Raw genomic sequence first — 20,264 nt, 5'->3', positions numbered from 1 at the left:
GACATAGAACATAGAACATTACAGCGCAGTACAGGCCCTTCGGCCCTCGATGTTGTGCCGACCTGTGAAACCACTCTACAGCCCATCTACACTATTCCCTTATCGTCCATATGTCTATCCAATGACCATTTGAATACCCTTAGTGTTGGCGAGTCCACTACTGTTGCAGGCAGGGCATTCCACGCCCTTACTACTCTCTGAGTAAAGAACCTACCTCTGACATCTGTCTTATATCTATCTCCCCTCAATTTAAAGTTATGTCCCCTTGTGCTAGACATCGCCATCCGAGGAAAAAGGCTCTCACTGTCCACCCTATCCAATCCTCTGATCATCTTGTATGCCTCAATTAAGTCACCTCTTAACCTTCTTTCGAAAGAAAATAACCTCAAGTCCCTCCAGACCAGGCAAACATTATTATTATTATCCGAGGAGAAGAGGCTGTGGGTGGGTTGTTGGCACAGCTAGCGTTGAGGGCTTGAACATGGCACAGAGAGCTGACCCTGATTTCTGGTGGTAATTGCGGGCTGATGAGGCAGTTTACCATGCTTGTCCTGGGCCTCAGCCCGTTTCCCCCTCGGTCTCTGGTGGGACTGAGTTATGTCAAATCCCAGTATTGAGCCGGTTGTGATGCTGTTCTCTCTCTCTCGCTATTCTCATGTATACTGAGCTGGTTTCTTTGTCCTTGTTCATGGCGATGTATTATTTTGTAATTTTGTTTGCGTTATTCTCTAAAATGTCAAACTTTAATGAATATACTTTTTTTTAAAAATAGACTCGAGCTGAAAGTAACAATGCTGCAGGGGTTGAACCTGCAATAACCTTACGATTGTTTCCAGCTAAAGCCCAGTTAAAAAAACAAACATGTATCGATATAACATCCGACACAACTTCAGGACAACTCAAAGTGCTTTTCAGCCAGTGATGTACCTGTGAAGTGTGGTCATTGTTACAATGCAGGAAACAGAGCAGTCTCTTGTGCACAGCAAGATTCCATGAACAACAATGTTGCAATCATAGAATTCACAGTGCAGAAGGAGGCCATTCATCGAGTTTCACCATGTTTCACAAGCTGAGTTGAGAGGTAAACACAGGTGTGGACACTGGGGAATACTCCCCAATTCTTCTTCAAAATAGTCCACTGGGATCTTTTCCATCCTCAGGACATCAGCTTAATGCCTCATCCAAAAGCTCCCACCTTTAACTCTGCAACAACTCCTCAATACTGTGCTGGAACGACCAACCTGCATCAGGTGCTCCCATCTCGGGAGTGATGATTCCATGGTGCCTGTCTCGGGAGTGAGGCTGTTACCCATTGAGTGAGGGTAACACCTCATGGGAAAGGGGTTCTCATCCCCAGGACTGGCTTCCCTACCCTTGTGCAAAGGTTCACGAGATAAAAGTCTTATTCGAATTCTTTGTCATGGAAGAGGCCAGTTAGTCCATCAGGGCCCCCAAATCCCCATCCAGCCTATCCAACTTTTCAGATCCCAGCCCATAGCCCTGGAGGTTACACCACTTCAGGTGGATATCCAGGTGCTTTTTAAATGTAGAAGTTTCAGTCTACACCAGTCAGGTCTCCAGCACCCTCTGAGTGAAAAGATTTCCCTTTGAATTTCCTCGCAACTCCTACCTCTTACCCAAAATTAATGCCTGATCATTATGGTCCCTTCACCCGGGGGAATAGACCCTCCCTATCCACTCTAGATAGACCGTGCAGAAAGTTACACTTCGATTTAGTCTGCCCAGAGTCTCTTCCTTCCAGAGGAAACATCGCCAGCCGATCCAATCTCCCCTGGAGATTCTCCAGTCTGGGTAACATCTTGGTAAACCTCCTTTCTATCTGCTCCAATGCAATTATATCCTTCTTATAGAGTGGTGACCAGAACTGTACTCGATCTGTTTTGATACAGTTTCAACATCACCTCCCAGTTCTTATAATGTCACAGTTAAAAGAACATTTTAAAGATTTCAAACCAGCACAATGGTAGTTTTGTTACTTTAATCTTTAAATTTTTTTAATAGTACCCAATTCTTCTTTTCCCAATTAATGGGAAATTTTCCATGGCCAATTCACCTACCCTGCACATCTTTTTTGGGTTGTGGGAGTGAGACCCACGCAGACACGGGCAGTGTTATTTTAAATCTTACCACACAATATTTTTTCCCTGTCCCAAGTAGAGCTGCTGATACAAAGTCCCCACTTTGTGTGGCCAAGATTGTTTTTACGCTGCCATGCCTCGACATCTTGTAAATATGCACTGAACCCTGAAAGAAAGGGAACAATCAAAACTTCACCCAGGCATTCCAATACATTAATCATCTCCACACCACTACAGCCAGCTTCCTCAGGGGGTATAGAGGGATTGGACATCCTGGTGGGGAATGGGGGTAGAGAGGGATTGTACATCCTGGTTGGGAATGGGGGTATAGAGGGATTGGACATCCTGGTGGGGAATGGAGGGAGAGGGATTGGACATCCTGGTTGGGAATGGAGGTATAGAGGGATTGGACACCTTGGTGGGGAATGGAGGTATAGAGGGATTAGACATCCTGGTGGGGAATGGGGGTAGAGAGGGATTGTATATCCTGGTTGGGAATGGGGGTACAGAGGGATTGGACACCTTGGTGGGGAATGGAGGTATAGAGGGATTGGACATCCTGGTGGGGAATGGAGGGAGAGGGATTGGACATCCTGGTGGGGAATGGAGGTATAGAGGGATTGGACATCCTGGTGGGGAATGGAGAGAGAGGGATTGGACATCCTGGTGGGGAATGGAGGTGTAGAGGGATTGGACATCCTGGTGGGGAATGGAGGGAGAGGGATTGGACATCTTGGTGGGGAATGGAGGTATAGAGGAATTGGACATCCTGGTGGTGAATGGGGGTACAGAGGGATTGGACACCCTGGTGGGAAATGGAGGTATAGAGGGATTGGACATCCTGGTGGGGAATGGAGGGAGAGGGATTGGACATCCTGGTGGGGAATGGAGGTAGAGAGGGATTGGACATCCTGGTGGGGAATGGGGGTACAGAGGGATTGGACACCTTGGTGGGGAATGGAGGTATAGAGGGATTGGACATCCTGGTGGGGAATGGAGGGAGAGGGATTGGACATCCTGGTGGGGAATGGAGGGAGAGGGATTGGACATACTGGTGGGGAATGGAGAGAGAGGGATTGGACATCCTGGTGGGGAATGGAGGGAGAGGATATTGGACATCCTGGTGGGGAATGGAGGTGTAGAGCGATTGGACATCCTGGTGGGGAATGGAGGGAGAGGGATTGGACATCTTGGTGGGGAATGGAGGTATAGAGGGATTGGACATCATGGTGGGGAATGGAGGGAGAGGGATTGTACATCGTGGTGGGGAGTGGGGGTACAGAGGGATTGGACATCCTGGTGGGGAATAGAGGGACAGGGATTGGTCATCCTGGTGGGGAATGGAGGGAGACGGATTGGACATCCTGGTGGGGAATGGGGGTATAGAGGGATTGGACATCCTGGTGGGGAATGGGGGTATAGAGGGATTGTATATCCTGGTGGGGAATGGGGGTATAGAGGGATTGTATATCCTGGTGGGGAATGGGGGTATAGAGGGATTGTATATCCTGGTGGGGAATGGGGGTATAGAGGGATTGTATATCCTGGTGGGGAATGGAGGTATAGAGGGATTGGACATCCTGGTGGGGAATGGAGGGAGAGGGATTGGACATCCTGGTGAGGAATGGGGTTATAGAGGGATTGGACATCCTGGTGGGGAATGGGGGTATAGAGGGATTGGACATCCTAGTGGGGAATGGGGTATAGAGGAATTGGATAACCTGGTGGGGAATGGAGGGAGAGGGATTGCATATCATGGTGGGGAATGGAGGGAGAGGGATTGGACATCCTGGTGGGGAATGGAGGGAGAGGGATTCGACATCCTGGTGGGGAATGGAGGGAGAGGGATTGGACATCCTGGTGGGGAATGGAGAGAGAGGGATTGGACATCCTGGTGGGGAGTGGAGGGAGAGGGATTGGACATCCTGGTGGGGAATGGAGGTGTAGAGGGATTGGACATCATGGTGGGGAATGGGGGTATAGAGGGATTGGACATCCTGGTGGGGAATGGAGGGAGAGGGATTGGACATCCTGGTGGGGAATGGAGGGAGAGGGATTGGACATCCTGGTGGGGAACGGATGTATAGAGGGATTGGACATCCTGGTGGGGAATGGAGGGAGATGGATTGGACATCCTGGTGGGGAATGGAGGTGTAGAGGGATTGGACAGCCTGATGGGGAATGGAGGGAGAGGGATTGGACATCCTGGTGGGGAATGGAGGTATAGAGGGATTGGACATCCTGGTGGGGAATGGAGGGAGATGGATTGGACATCCTGGTGGGGAATGGAGGTGTAGAGGGATTGGACAGCCTGATGGGGAATGGAGGGAGAGGGATTGGACATCCTGGTGGGGAATGGAGGTATAGAGGGATTGGACATCCTGGTGGGGAATGGGGGTATAGAGGGATTGGACATCCTGGTGGGGAATGGGGGTATAGAGGGATTGGACATCCTGGTGGGGAATGGGGGTATAGAGGGATTGGACATCCTGGTGGGGAATGGGGGTATAGAGGGATTGGACATCCTGGTGGGGAATGGGGGTATAGAGGGATTGGACATCCTGGTGGGGAATGGGGGTATAGAGGGATTGGACATCCTGGTGGGGAATGGGGGTATAGAGGGATTACACATCCTGGTGGGGAATGGACGGAGAGGGATTGGACATCCTGGTGGGGAATGGAGGGAGAGGGATTGGACATCCTGGTGGGGAATGGAGGGAGAGGGATTGGACATCCTGATGGGGAATGGAGAGAGAGCGATTGGACATCCTGGTGGGGAGTGGAGGGAGAGGGATTGGACATCCTGGTCGGGAATGGAGGTGTAGAGGGATTGGACATACTGGTGGGGAATGGAGGGAGAGGGATTGGACATCCTGGTGGGGAATGGAGGTATAGAGGGATTGGACATCCTGGTGGGGAATGGAGGGAGAGAGATTCGACATCCTGGTGGGGAATGGAGGGTGAGGGATTGGACATCCTGGTGGGGAATGGAGTTACAGAGGGATTGGACATCCTGGTGGGGAATGGGGGTACAGAGGGATTGGACATCCTGGTGGGGAATGGAGGTATAGAGGGATTGGACATCCTGGTGGGGAATGGGAGTATAGAGGGATTGGACATCCTGGTGGGGAATAGGGGGACAGGGATTGGACATCCTGGTGGGGAATGGAGGTATAGAGGGATTGGACATCCTGGTGGGGAATAGGGGGACAGGGATTGGACATCTTGGTGGGGAATGGGGGTATAGAGGGATTGGACATCCTGGTGGGGAATGGGGGTATAGAGGGATTGGACATCCTGGTGGGGAATGGACGGAGAGAGATTGGACATCCTGGTGGGGAATGGAGGGAGAGGGATTCGACATCCTCGTGGGGAATGGAGGTGTAGAGGGATTGGACACCCTGCTGGGGAATGGGGGTACAGAGGGATTGGACATCCTGGTGGGGAATGGAGGGAGAGGGATTGGACATCCTGGTGGGGAATGGGGGTATAGAGGGATTGGACATCCTGGTGGGGAATGGGGGTATAGAGGGATTGGACATCATGGTGGGGAATGGGGGTATAGAGGGATTGGACATCCTGGTGGGGAATGGGGGTATAGAGGGATTGGACATCCTGGTGGGGAATGGAGGGAGAGGGATTGGACACCCTGGTGGGGAATGGAGGGAGAGGGATTGGACATCCTGGTGGGGAATGGAGGGAGAGGGTTTGGATATCCTGGTGAGGAATGGAGGGAAAGGGATTGGACATCCTGGTGGGGAATGGAGGGAGAGGGTTTGGATATCCTGGTGAGGAATGGAGGGAAAGGGATTGGACATCCTGGTGGGGAATGGAGGGAGAGGGATTGGACATCCTGGTGGAGAATGGAGGTATAGAGGGATTGGACATCCTGGTGGGGAATGGAGAGAGAGGGATTGGACATCCTGGTGGGGAATGGAGGTATAGAGGGATTGGACATCCTGGTGGGGAACGGATGTATAGAGGGATTGGTCATCCTGGTGGGGAATAGAGGGACAGGGATTGGACATCCTGGTGGGGAATGGAGGTATAGAGGGATTGGACATCCTGGTGTGGAATGGGGGTATAGAGGGATTCGACACCCTGGTGGGGAATGGAGGGAGACGGATTGGACATCCTGGTGGGGAATGGAGGGAGAGGGATTGGACACCCTGGTGGGGAATGGAGGGAGACGGATTGGACATCCTGGTGGGGAATGGTGGTACAGAGGGATTGGACATCCTGGTGGGGAATAGAGGGACAGGGATTGGACATCCTGGTGGGGAATCGGGGTATAGAGGGATCGGACATCCTGGCGGGGAATGGGGGTATAGAGGGATAGGACATCCTGGTGGGGAATAGACGGAGAGGGATTGGACATGCTGGTGGGGAATGGAGGGAGAGGGATTCGACATCCTGGTGGGGAATGGAGGGAGACGGATTGGACATCCTGGTGGGGAATGGAGGTATAGAGGGATTGGACACCCTGGTGGGGAATGGAGGGAGAGGGATTGGACATCCTGGTGGGGAATAGACGGAGAGGATTGGACATCCTGGTGGGGAATGGAGGGAGAGGGATTCGACATCCTGGTGGGGAAAGGAGGGAGACGGATTGGACACCCTGGTGGGGAATGGGGGTACAGAGGGATTGGACATCTTGGTGGGGAATGGAGGGAGAGGGATTGGACATCCAGGTGGGGAATGGGGGTATAGAGGGTTTGGATATCCTGGTGGGGAATGGGGGTACAGAGGGATTGGACATCCTGGTGGGGAACGGATGTATAGAGGGATTGGACATCCTGGTGGGGAATGGAGGGAGAGGGATTGGACATCCTGGTGGGGAATGGAGGGAGAGGGATTGGACATTCTGGTGGGGAATGGAGGGAGAGGGATTGGACATCCTGGTGGGGAATGGAGGTGTAGAGCGATTGGACATCCTGGTGGGGAATGGAGGGAGAGGGATTGGACATCTTGGTGGGGAATGGAGGTATAGAGGGATTGGACATCCTGGTGGGGAATGGAGGGAGAGGATATTGGACATCCTGGTGGGGAATGGAGGTGTAGAGGGATTGTACACCCTGGTGGGGAATGGGGGTACAGAGGGATTGGACATCCTGGTGGGGAATAGAGGGACAGGGATTGGACATCCTGGTGGGGAATGGAGTGAGACGGATTGGACATCCTGGTGGGGAATGGGGGTATAGAGGGATTGGACATCCTGGTGGGGAATGGGGGTATAGAGGGATTGTATATCCTGGTGGGGAATGGGGGTATAGAGGGATTGGACATCCTGGTGGGAAATGGAGGGAGAGGGATTGTACATCCTGGTGGGGAATGGAGGGAGAGGGATTGGACATCCTGTTGGGGAATGGAGGGAGAGGGATTGGACATCTTGGTGAGGAATGGGGTTATAGAGGGATTGGACATCCTGGTGGGGAATGGGGTATAGAGGAATTGGATAACCTGGTGGGGAATGGAGGGAGAGGGATTGCATATCATGGTGGGGAATGGAGGGAGAGGGATTGGACATCCTGGTGGGGAATGGAGGGAGAGGGATTCGACATCCTGGTGGGGAATGGAGGGAGAGGGATTGGACATCCTGGTGGGGAATGGAGAGAGAGGGATTGGACATCCTGGTGGGGAGTGGAGGGAGAGGGATTGGACATCCTGGTGGGGAATGGAGGTGTAGAGGGATTGGACATCATGGTGGGGAATGGGGGTATAGAGGGATTGGACATCCTGGTGGGGAATGGGGGTATAGAGGGATTGGACATCCTGGTGGGGAATGGAGGGAGAGGGATTGGACATCCTGGTGGGGAATGGAGGGAGACGGTTTGGACATCCTGGTGGGGAATGGATGTACAGAGGGATTGGATATCATGGTGGGGATTGGAGGGAGAGGGATTGGACATCCTGGTGGGGAATGGAGGTATAGAGAGATTGGACATCCTGGTGGGGAATGGAGGGAGAGGGATTCGACATCCTGGTGGGGAATGGAGGGAGATGGATTGGACATCCTGGTGGGGAATGGAGGTGTAGAGGGATTGGACAGCCTGATGGGGAATGGAGGGAGAGGGATTGGACATCCTGGTGGGGAATGGAGGTATAGAGGGATTGGACATCCTGGTGGGGAATGGGAGTATAGAGGGATTGGACATCCTGATGGGGAATGGGGGTATAGAGGGATTGGACATCCTGGTGGGGAATGGGGGTATAGAGGGATTAGACATCCTGGTGGGGAATGGACGGAGAGGGATTGGACATCCTGGTGGGGAATGGAGGGAGAGGGATTGGACATCCTGGTGGGGAATGGAGGGAGACGGTTTGGATATCCTGGTGGGGAATGGAGGGAGAGGGATTGGACATCCTGGTGGGGAATGGAGGTACAGAGGGATTGGACATCCTGGTGGGGAATGGAGGGAGAGGGTTTCGACATCCTGGTGGGGAATGGAGGGAGAGGGATTGGACATCCTGGTGGGGAATGGAGCGAGAGGGATTGGACATCCTGATGGGGAATGGAGAGAGAGCGATTGGACATCCTGGTGGGGAGTGGAGGGAGAGGGATTGGACATCCTGGTCGGGAATGGAGGTGTAGAGGGATTGGACATACTGGTGGGGAATGGAGGGAGAGGGATTGGACATCCTGGTGGGGAATGGAGGTATAGAGGGATTGGACATCCTGGTGGGGAATGGAGGGAGAGGGATTCGACATCCTGGTGGGGAATGGAGGGTGAGGGATTGGACATCCTGGTGGGGAATGGGGGTACAGAGGGATTGGACATCCTGGTGGGGAATGGAGGTATAGAGGGATTGGACATCCTGGTGGGGAATGGGAGTATAGATGGATTGGACATCCTGGTGGGGAATAGGGGGACAGGGATTGGACATCCTGGTGGGGAATGGAGGTATAGAGGGATTGGACATCCTGGTGGGGAATGGAGGGAGAGGGATTGGACATCTTGGTGGGGAATGGGGGTATAGAGGGATTGGACATCCTGGTGGGGAATGGAGGGAGAGGGATTGGACATCTTGGTGGGGAATGGGGGTATAGAGGGATTGGACATCCTGGTGGGGAATGGACGGAGAGGGATTGGACATCCTGGTGGGGAATGGAGGGAGAGGGATTCGACATCCTGGTGGGGAATGGAGGGAGACGGATTGGACATCCTGGTCGGGAATGGAGGTGTAGAGGGATTGGACACCCTGGTGGGGAATGGGGGTACAGAGGGATTGGACATCCTGGTGGGGAATGGAGGGAGAGGGATTGGACATCCTGGTGGGGAATGGGGGTATAGAGGGATTGGACATCCTGGTGGGGAATGGGGGTATAGAGGGATTGGACATCATGGTGGGGAATGGGGGTATAGAGGGATTGGACATCCTGGTGGGGAATGGGGGTATAGAGGGATTGGACATCCTGGTGGGGAATGGAGGGAGAGGGATTGGACACCCTGGTGGGGAATGGAGGGAGAGGGATTGGACATCCTGTTGGGGAATGGAGGGAGAGGGTTTGGATATCCTGGTGAGGAATGGAGGGAAAGGGATTGGACATCCTGGTGGGGAATGGAGGGAGAGGGTTTGGATATCCTGGTGAGGAATGGAGGGAAAGGGATTGGACATCCTGGTGGGGAATGGAGGGAGAGGGATTGGACATCCTGGTGGAGAATGGAGGTATAGAGGGATTGGACATCCTGGTGGGGAATGGAGAGAGAGGGATTGGACATCCTGGTGGGGAATGGAGCTATAGAGGGATTGGACATCCTGGTGGGGAACGGATGTATAGAGGGATTGGTCATCCTGGTGGGGAATAGAGGGACAGGGATTGGACATCCTGGTGGGGAATGGAGGTATAGAGGGATTGGACATCCTGGTGTGGAATGGGGGTATAGAGGGATTCGACACCCTGGTGGGGAATGGAGGGAGACGGATTGGACATCCTGGTGGGGAATGGAGGGAGAGGGATTGGACACCCTGGTGGGGAATGGAGGGAGACGGATTGGACATCCTGGTGGGGAATGGTGGTACAGAGGGATTGGACATCCTGGTGGGGAATAGAGGGACAGGGATTGGACATCCTGGTGGGGAATCGGGGTATAGAGGGATCGGACATCCTGGCGGGGAATGGGGGTATAGAGGGATTGGACATCCTGGTGGGGAATAGACGGAGAGGGATTGGACATGCTGGTGGGGAATGGAGGGAGAGGGATTCGACATCCTGGTGGGGAATGGAGGGAGACGGATTGGACATCCTGGTGGGGAATGGAGGTATAGAGGGATTGGACACCCTGGTGGGGAATGGAGGGAGAGGGATTGGACATCCTGGTGGGGAATAGACGGAGAGGATTGGACATCCTGGTGGGGAATGGAGGGAGAGGGATTCGACATCCTGGTGGGGAAAGGAGGGAGACGGATTGGACACCCTGGTGGGGAATGGGGGTACAGAGGGATTGGACATCTTGGTGGGGAATGGAGGGAGAGGGATTGGACATCCTGGTGGGGAATGGAGGGAGAGGGATTGGACATCCTGGTGGGGAATGGAGAGAGAGGGAGTGGACATCCAGGTGGGGAATGGGGGTATAGAGGGTTTGGATATCCTGGTGGGGAATGGGGGTACAGAGGGATTGGACATCCTGGTGGGGAATGGGGGTATAGAGGGATTGGACATCCTGGTGGGGAATGGACGGAGAGAGATTGGACATCCTGGTGGGGAATGGAGGGAGAGGGATTCGACATCCTGGTGGTGAATGGAGGTGTAGAGGGATTGGACACCCTGGTGGGGAATGGGGGTACAGAGGGATTGGACATCCTGGTGGGGAATGGAGGGAGAGGGATTGGACATCCTGGTGGGGAATGGGGGTATAGAGGGATTGGACATCCTGGTGGGGAATGGGGGTATAGAGGGATTGGACATCATGGTGGGGAATGGGGGTACAGAGGGATTGGACATCCTGGTGGGGAATGGGGGTATAGAGGGATTGGACATCCTGGTGGGGAATGGAGGGAGAGGGATTGGACACCCTGGTGGGGAATGGAGGGAGAGGGATTGGACATCCTGGTGGGGAATGGAGGGAGAGGGTTTGGATATCCTGGTGAGGAATGGAGGGAAAGGGATTGGACATCCTGGTGGGGAATGGAGGGAGAGGGTTTGGATATCCTGGTGAGGAATGGAGGGAAAGGGATTGGACATCCTGGTGGGGAATGGAGGGAGAGGGATTGGACATCCTGGTGGAGAATGGAGGTATAGAGGGATTGGACATCCTGGTGGGGAATGGAGAGAGAGGGATTGGACATCCTGGTGGGGAATGGAGGTATAGAGGGATTGGATATCCTGGTGGGGAACGGATGTGTAGAGGGATTGGTCATCCTGGTGGGGAATAGAGGGACAGGGATTGGACATCCTGGTGGGGAATGGAGGTATAGAGGGATTGGACATCCTGGTGTGGAATGGGGGTATAGAGGGATTCAACACCCTGGTGGGGAATGGAGGGAGACGGATTGGACATCCTGGTGGGGAATGGAGGGAGAGGGATTGGACACCCTGGTGGGGAATGGAGGGTTACGGATTGGACATCCTGGTGGGGAATGGTGGTACAGAGGGATTGGACATCCTGGTGGGGAATAGAGGGACAGGGATTGGACATCCTGGTGGGGAATCGGGGTATAGAGGGATCGGACATCCTGGCGGGGAATGGGGGTATAGAGGGATTGGACATCCTGGTGGGGAATAGACGGAGAGGGATTAGACATGCTGGTGGGGAATGGAGGGAGAGGGATTCGACATCCTGGTGGGGAATGGAGGGAGACGGATTGGACATCCTGGTGGGGAATGGAGGTATAGAGGGATTGGACACCCTGGTGGGGAATGGAGGGAGAGGGATTGGACATCCTGGTGGGGAATAGACGGAGAGGATTGGACATCCTGGTGGGGAATGGAGGGAGAGGGATTCGACATCCTGGTGGGGAAAGGAGGGAGACGGATTGGACACCCTGGTGGGGAATGAGGGTACAGAGGGATTGGACATCTTGGTGGGGAATGGAGGGAGAGGGATTGGACATCCTGGTGGGGAATGGAGGGAGAGGGATTGGACATCCTGGTGGGGAATGGAGAGAGAGGGAGTGGACATCCAGGTGGGGAATGGGGGTATAGAGGGTTTGGATATCCTGGTGGGGAATGGGGGTACAGAGGGATTGGACATCCTGGTGGGGAACGGATGTATAGAGGGATTGGACATCCTGGTGGGGAATGGAGGGAGAGGGATTGGACATCCTGGTGGGGAATGGAGGGAGAGGGATTGGACATTCTGGTGGGGAATGGAGGGAGAGGGATTGGACATCCTGGTGGGGAATGGAGGTGTAGAGCGATTGGACATCCTGGTGGGGAATGGAGGGAGAGGGATTGGACATCTTGGTGGGGAATGGAGGTATAGAGGGATTGGACATCCTGGTGGGGAATGGAGGGAGAGGATATTGGACATCCTGGTGGGGAATGGAGGTGTAGAGGGATTGTACACCCTGGTGGGGAATGGGGGTACAGAGGGATTGGACATCCTGGTGGGGAATAGAGGGACAGGGATTGGACATCCTGGTGGGGAATGGAGGGAGACGGATTGGACATCCTGGTGGGGAATGGGGGTATAGAGGGATTGGACATCCTGGTGGGGAATGGGGGTATAGAGGGATTGTATATCCTGGTGGGGAATGGGGGTATAGAGGGATTGGACATCCTGGTGGGAAATGGAGGGAGAGGGATTGTACATCCTGGTGGGGAATGGAGGGAGAGGGATTGGACATCCTGTTGGGGAATGGAGGGAGAGGGATTGGACATCTTGGTGAGGAATGGGGTTATAGAGGAATTGGACATCCTGGTGGGGAATGGGGTATAGAGGAATTGGATAACCTGGTGGGGAATGGAGGGAGAGGGATTGCATATCATGGTGGGGAATGGAGGGAGAGGGATTGGACATCCTGGTGGGGAATGGAGGGAGAGGGATTCGACATCCTGTTGGGGAATGGAGGGAGAGGGATTGGACATCCTGGTGGGGAATGGAGAGAGAGGGATTGGACATCCTGGTGGGGAGTGGAGGGAGAGGGATTGGACATCCTGGTGGGGAATGGAGGTGTAGAGGGATTGGACATCATGGTGGGGAATGGGGGTATAGAGGGATTGGACATCCTGGTGGGGAATGGGGGTATAGAGGGATTGGACATCCTGGTGGGGAATGGAGGGAGAGGGATTGGACATCCTGGTGGGGAATGGAGGGAGACGGTTTGGACATCCTGGTGGGGAATGGATGTACAGAGGGATTGGATATCATGGTGGGGATTGGAGGGAGAGGGATTGGACATCCTGGTGGGGAATGGAGGTATAGAGAGATTGGACATCCTGGTGGGGAATGGAGGGAGAGGGATTCGACATCCTGGTGGGGAATGGAGGGAGATGGATTGGACATCCTGGTGGGGAATGGAGGTGTAGAGGGATTGGACAGCCTGATGGGGAATGGAGGGAGAGGGATTGGACATCCTGGTGGGGAATGGAGGTATAGAGGGATTGGACATCCTGGTGGGGAATGGGAGTATAGAGGGATTGGACATCCTGATGGGGAATGGGGGTATAGAGGGATTGGACATCCTGGTGGGGAATGGGGGTATAGAGGGATTAGACATCCTGGTGGGGAATGGACGGAGAGGGATTGGACATCCTGGTGGGGAATGGAGGGAGAGGGATTGGACATCCTGGTGGGGAATGGAGGGAGACGGTTTGGATATCCTGGTGGGGAATGGAGGGAGAGGGATTGGACATCCTGGTGGGGAATGGAGGTACAGAGGGATTGGACATCCTGGTGGGGAATGGAGGGAGAGGGTTTCGACATCCTGGTGGGGAATGGAGGGAGAGGGATTGGACATCCTGGTGGGGAATGGAGGGAGAGGGATTGGACATCCTGATGGGGAATGGAGAGAGAGCGATTGGACATCCTGGTGGGGAGTGGAGGGAGAGGGATTGGACATCCTGGTCGGGAATGGAGGTGTAGAGGGATTGGACATACTGGTGGGGAATGGAGGGAGAGGGATTGGACATCCTGGTGGGGAATGGAGGTATTGAGGGATTGGACATCCTGGTGGGGAATGGAGGGAGAGGGATTCGACATCCTGGTGGGGAATGGAGGGTGAGGGATTGGACATCCTGGTGGGGAATGGGGGTACAGAGGGATTGGACATCCTGGTGGGGAATGGAGGTATAGAGGGATTGGACATCCTGGTGGGGAATGGGAGTATAGATGGATTGGACATCCTGGTGGGGAATAGGGGGACAGGGATTGGACATCCTGGTGGGGAATGGAGGTATAGAGGGATTGGACATCCTGGTGGGGAATGGAGGGAGAGGGATTGGACATCTTGGTGGGGAATGGGGGTATAGAGGGATTGGACATCCTGGTGGGGAATGGAGGGAGAGGGATTGGACATCTTGGTGGGGAATGGGGGTATAGAGGGATTGGACATCCTGGTGGGGAATGGACGGAGAGGGATTGGACATCCTGGTGGGGAATGGAGGGAGAGGGATTCGACATCCTGGTGGGGAATGGAGGGAGACGGATTGGACATCCTGGTCGGGAATGGAGGTGTAGAGGGATTGGACACCCTGGTGGGGAATGGGGGTACAGAGGGATTGGACATCCTGGTGGGGAATGGAGGGAGAGGGATTGGACATCCTGGTGGGGAATGGGGGTATAGAGGGATTGGACATCCTGGTGAGGAATGGGGGTATAGAGGGATTGGACATCATGGTGGGGAATGGGGGTATAGAGGGATTGGACATCCTGGTGGGGAATGGGGGTATAGAGGGATTGGACATCCTGGTGGGGAATGGAGGGAGAGGGATTGGACACCCTGGTGGGGAATGGAGGGAGAGGGATTGGACATCCTGGTGGGGAATGGAGGGAGAGGGTTTGGATATCCTGGTGAGGAATGGAGGGAAAGGGATAGGACATCCTGGTGGGGAATGGAGGGAGAGGGTTTGGATATCCTGGTGAGGAATGGAGGGAAAGGGATTGGACATCCTTGTGGGGAATGGAGGGAGAGGGATTGGACATCCTGGTGGGGAATGGAGGTATAGAGGGATTGGACATCCTGGTGGGGAATGGAGAGAGAGGGATTGGACATCCTGGTGGGGAATGGAGGTATAGAGGGATTGGACATCCTGGTGGGGAACGGATGTATAGAGGGATTGGTCATCCTGGTGGGGAATGGAGGGAGAGGGATTGGACACCCTGGTGGGGAATGGAGGTATAGAGGGATTGGACATCCTGGTGTGGAATAGAGGGACAGGGATTGGACATCCTGGTGGGGAATGGAGGTATAGAGGGATTGGACATCCTGGTGTGGAATGGGGGTATAGAGGGATTCGACACCCTGGTGGGGAATGGAGGGAGACGGATTGGACATCCTGGTGGGGAATGGAGGGAGAGGGATTGGACACCCTGGTGGGGAATGGAGGGAGACGGATTGGACATCCTGGTGGGGAATAGAGGGACAAGGATTGGACATCCTGGTGGGGAATCGGGGTATAGAGGGATCGGACATCCTGGCGGGGAATGGGGGTATAGAGGGATTGGACATCCTGGTGGGGAACGGATGTATAGAGGGATTGGACATCCTGGTGGGGAATGGAGGGAGAGGGATTGGACATCCTGGTGGGGAATGGAGAGAGAGGGATTGGACATCCTGGTGGGGAGTGGAGGTATAGAGGGATTGTACATCCTGGTGGGGAACGGATGTATAGAGGGATTGGACATCCTGGTGGGGAATGGAGGGAGAGGGATTGGACATTCTGGTGGGGAATGGAGGGAGAGGGATTGGACATCCTGGTGGGGAATGGAGGGAGAGGGATTGGACATTCTGGTGGGGAATGGAGGGAGAGGGATTGGACATCCTGGTGGGGAATGGAGAGAGAGGGATTGGACATCCTGGTGGGGAGTGGAGGTATAGAGGGATTGTACATCCTGTTGGGGAACGGATGTATAGAGGGATTGGACATCCTGGTGGGGAGTGGAGGTGTAGAGGGATTGGACATCCTGGTGGGGAATGGAGGGAGAGGGATTGGACATCCTGGTGGGGAACGGATGTATAGAGGGATTGGTCATCCTGGTGGGGAATGGAGGTATAGAGGGATTGGACATCCTGGTGGGGAATGGAGAGAGAGGGATTGGACATCCTGGTGGGGAATGGAGAGAGAGGGATTGGACATCCTGGTGGGGAATGGAGGGAGAGGATATTGGACATCCTGGTGGGGAATGGAGGGAGAGGGATTGGACATCCTGGTGGGGAATGGAGGGAGAGGGATTGGACATCTTGGTGGGGAATGGAGGTATAGAGGGATTGGACATCATGGTGGGGAATGGAGGGAGAGGATATTGGACATCCTGGTGGGGAATGGGGGTATAGAGGGATTGGACATCCTGGTGGGAAATGGAGGGAGAGGGATTGTACATCCTGGTGGGGAATGGAGGGAGAGGGATTGGACATCCTGTTGGGGAATGGAGGGAGAGGGATTGGACATCTTGGTGAGGAATGGGGTTATAGAGGGATTGGACATCCTGGTGGGGAATGGGGTATAGAGGAATTGGATAACCTGGTGGGGAATGGAGGGAGAGGGATTGCATATCATGGTGGGGAATGGAGGGAGAGGGATTGGACATCCTGGTGGGGAATGGAGGGAGAGGGATTCGACATCCTGGTGGGGAATGGAGGGAGAGGGATTGGACATCCTGGTGGGGAATGGAGAGAGAGGGATTGGACATCCTGGTGGGGAGTGGAGGGAGAGGGATTGGACATCCTGGTGGGGAATGGAGGTGTAGAGGGATTGGACATCATGGTGGGGAATGGGGGTATAGAGGGATTGGACATCCTGGTGGGGAATGGGGGTATAGAGGGATTGGACATCCTGGTGGGGAATGGAGGGAGAGGGATTGGACATCCTGGTGGGGAATGGAGGGAGACGGTTTGGACATCCTGGTGGGGAATGGATGTACAGAGGGATTGGATATCATGGTGGGGATTGGAGGGAGAGGGATTGGACATCCTGGTGGGGAATGGAGGTATAGAGAGATTGGACATCCTGGTGGGGAATGGAGGGAGAGGGATTCGACATCCTGGTGGGGAATGGAGGGAGATGGATTGGACATCCTGGTGGGGAATGGAGGTGTAGAGGGATTGGACAGCCTGATGGGGAATGGAGGGAGAGGGATTGGACATCCTGGTGGGGAATGGAGGTATAGAGGGATTGGACATCCTGGTGGGGAATGGGAGTATAGAGGGATTGGACATCCTGATGGGGAATGGGGGTATAGAGGGATTGGACATCCTGGTGGGGAATGGGGGTATAGAGGGATTAGACATCCTGGTGGGGAATGGACGGAGAGGGATTGGACATCCTGGTGGGGAATGGAGGGAGAGGGATTGGACATCCTGGTGGGGAATGGAGGGAGACGGTTTGGACATCCTGGTGGGGAATGGAAGTACAGAGGGATTGGATATCCTGGTGGGGAATGGAGGGAGAGGGATTGGACATCCTGGTGGGGAATGGAGGTGCAGAGGGATTGGACATCCTGGTGGGGAATGGAGGGAGAGGGATTCGACATCCTGGTGGGGAATGGAGGGAGAGGGATTGGACATCCTGGTGGGGAATGGAGGGAGAGGGATTGGACATCCTGATGGGGAATGGAGAGAGAGCGATTGAACATCCTGGTGGGGAGTGGAGGGAGAGGGATTGGACATCCTGGTCGGGAATGGAGGTGTAGAGGGATTGGACATACTGGTGGGGAATGGAGGGAGAGGGATTGGACATCCTGGTGGGGAATGGAGGTATAGAGGGATTGGACATCCTGATGGGGAATGGAGGGAGAGGGATTCGACATCCTGGTGGGGAATGGAGGGTGAGGGATTGGACATCCTGGTGGGGAATGGGGGTACAGAGGGATTGGACATCCTGGTGGGGAATGGAGGTATAGAGGGATTGGACATCCTGGTGGGGAATGGGAGTATAGATGGATTGGACATCCTGGTGGGGAATAGGGGGACAGGGATTGGACATCCTGGTGGGGAATGGAGGTATAGAGGGATTGGACATCCTGGTGGGGAATGGAGGGAGAGGGATTGGACATCTTGGTGGGGAATGGGGGTATAGAGGGATTGGACATCCTGGTGGGGAATGGAGGGAGAGGGATTGGACATCTTGGTGGGGAATGGGGGAATAGAGGGATTGGACATCCTGGTGGGGAATGGACGGAGAGGGATTGGACATCCTGGTGGGGAATGGAGGGAGAGGGATTCGACATCCTGGTGGGGAATGGAGGGAGACGGATTGGACATCCTGGTCGGGAATGGAGGTGTAGAGGGATTGGACACCCTGGTGGGGAATGGGGGTACAGAGGGATTGGACATCCTGGTGGGGAATGGAGGGAGAGGGATTGGACATTCTGGTGGGGAATGGGGGTATAGAGGGATTGGACATCCTGGTGGGGAATGGGGGTATAGAGGGATTGGACATCATGGTGGGGAATGGGGGTATAGAGGGATTGGACATCCTGGTGGGGAATGGGGGTATAGAGGGATTGGACATCCTGGTGGGGAATGGAGGGAGAGGGATTGGACACCCTGGTGGGGAATGGAGGGAGAGGGATTGGACATCCTGGTGGGGAATGGAGGGAGAGGGTTTGGATATCCTGGTGAGGAATGGAGGGAAAGGGATAGGACATCCTGGTGGGGAATGGAGGGAGAGGGTTTGGATATCCTGGTGAGGAATGGAGGGAAAGGGATTGGACATCCTTGTGGGGAATGGAGGGAGAGGGATTGGACATCCTGGTGGGGAATGGAGGTATAGAGGGATTGGACATCCTGGTGGGGAATGGAGAGAGAGGGATTGGACATCCTGGTGGGGAATGGAGGTATAGAGGGATTGGACATCCTGGTGGGGAACGGATGTATAGAGGGATTGGTCATCCTGGTGGGGAATGGAGGGAGAGGGATTGGACACCCTGGTGGGGAATGGAGGTATAGAGGGATTGGACATCCTGGTGTGGAATAGAGGGACAGGGATTGGACATCCTGGTGGGGAATGGAGGTATAGAGGGATTGGACATCCTGGTGTGGAATGGGGGTATAGAGGGATTCGACACCCTGGTGGGGAATGGAGGGAGACGGATTGGACATCCTGGTGGGGAATGGAGGGAGAGGGATTGGACACCCTGGTGGGGAATGGAGGGAGACGGATTGGACATCCTGGTGGGGAATAGAGGGACAAGGATTGGACATCCTGGTGGGGAATCGGGGTATAGAGGGATCGGACATCCTGGCGGGGAATGGGGGTATAGAGGGATTGGACATCCTGGTGGGGAACGGATGTATAGAGGGATTGGACATAGACATAGACATAGAACATACAGTGCAGAAGGAGGCCATTCGGCCCATCGAGTCTGCACCGACCCACATTAATCCCTCACTTCCACCTTATCCCCGCAACCCAATAACCCCTCCCAACCCTTATGGACACTACGGGTAATTTATCATGGCCAATCCACCTAACCTGCACGTCTTTGGACTGTGGGAGGAAACCGGAGCACCCGGAGGAAACCCACGCGAACACGGGGAGAACGTGCAAACTCCGCACAGACAGTGACCCAGCGGGGAATCGAACCTGGGACCCTGGCGCTGTGAAGCCACAGTGCTAATCACTTGTGCTACCGTGCTGACATCCTGGTGGGGAATGGAGGGAGAGGGATTGGACATCCTGGTGGGGAATGGAGAGAGAGGGATTGGACATCCTGGTGGGGAGTGGAGGTATAGAGGGATTGTACATCCTGGTGGGGAACGGATGTAGAGAGGGATTGGACATCCTGGTGGGGAATGGAGGGAGAGAGATTGGACATTCTGGTGGGGAATGGAGGGAGAGGGATTGGACATCCTGGTGGGGAATGGAGGGAGAGGGATTGGACATTCTGGTGGGGAATGGAGGGAGAGGGATTGGACATCCTGGTGGGGAATGGAGAGAGAGGGATTGGACATCCTGGTGGGGAGTGGAGGTATAGAGGGATTGTACATCCTGTTGGGGAACGGATGTATAGAGGGATTGGACATCCTGGTGGGGAGTGGAGGTGTAGAGGGATTGGACATCCT

The 20,264-nt window shown here is 54.5% G+C and overlaps 1 protein-coding gene across 1 annotated transcript in view; it reads right to left on the bottom strand.

Moving 5' to 3' along the window:
• The window catches only part of cfap43 (cilia and flagella associated protein 43), a 313,462-nt gene that overhangs the window by 209,429 nt on the left and 83,769 nt on the right, over positions 1 to 20,264 (bottom strand). The window contains exon 9 of the mRNA XM_072479757.1: positions 2,149 to 2,265. Within this exon, the coding sequence (XP_072335858.1) occupies positions 2,149 to 2,265 (117 nt within the window). The remainder of the gene's footprint in view (positions 1 to 2,148; positions 2,266 to 20,264) is intronic.

The sequence above is a fragment of the Scyliorhinus torazame genome, chromosome 16 (assembly GCF_047496885.1).
Source record: "Scyliorhinus torazame isolate Kashiwa2021f chromosome 16, sScyTor2.1, whole genome shotgun sequence".
In the NCBI taxonomy this organism is placed as follows: Eukaryota; Metazoa; Chordata; class Chondrichthyes; order Carcharhiniformes; family Scyliorhinidae; genus Scyliorhinus; species Scyliorhinus torazame.
This window is presented reverse-complemented; position numbering and strand designations above follow the sequence as displayed.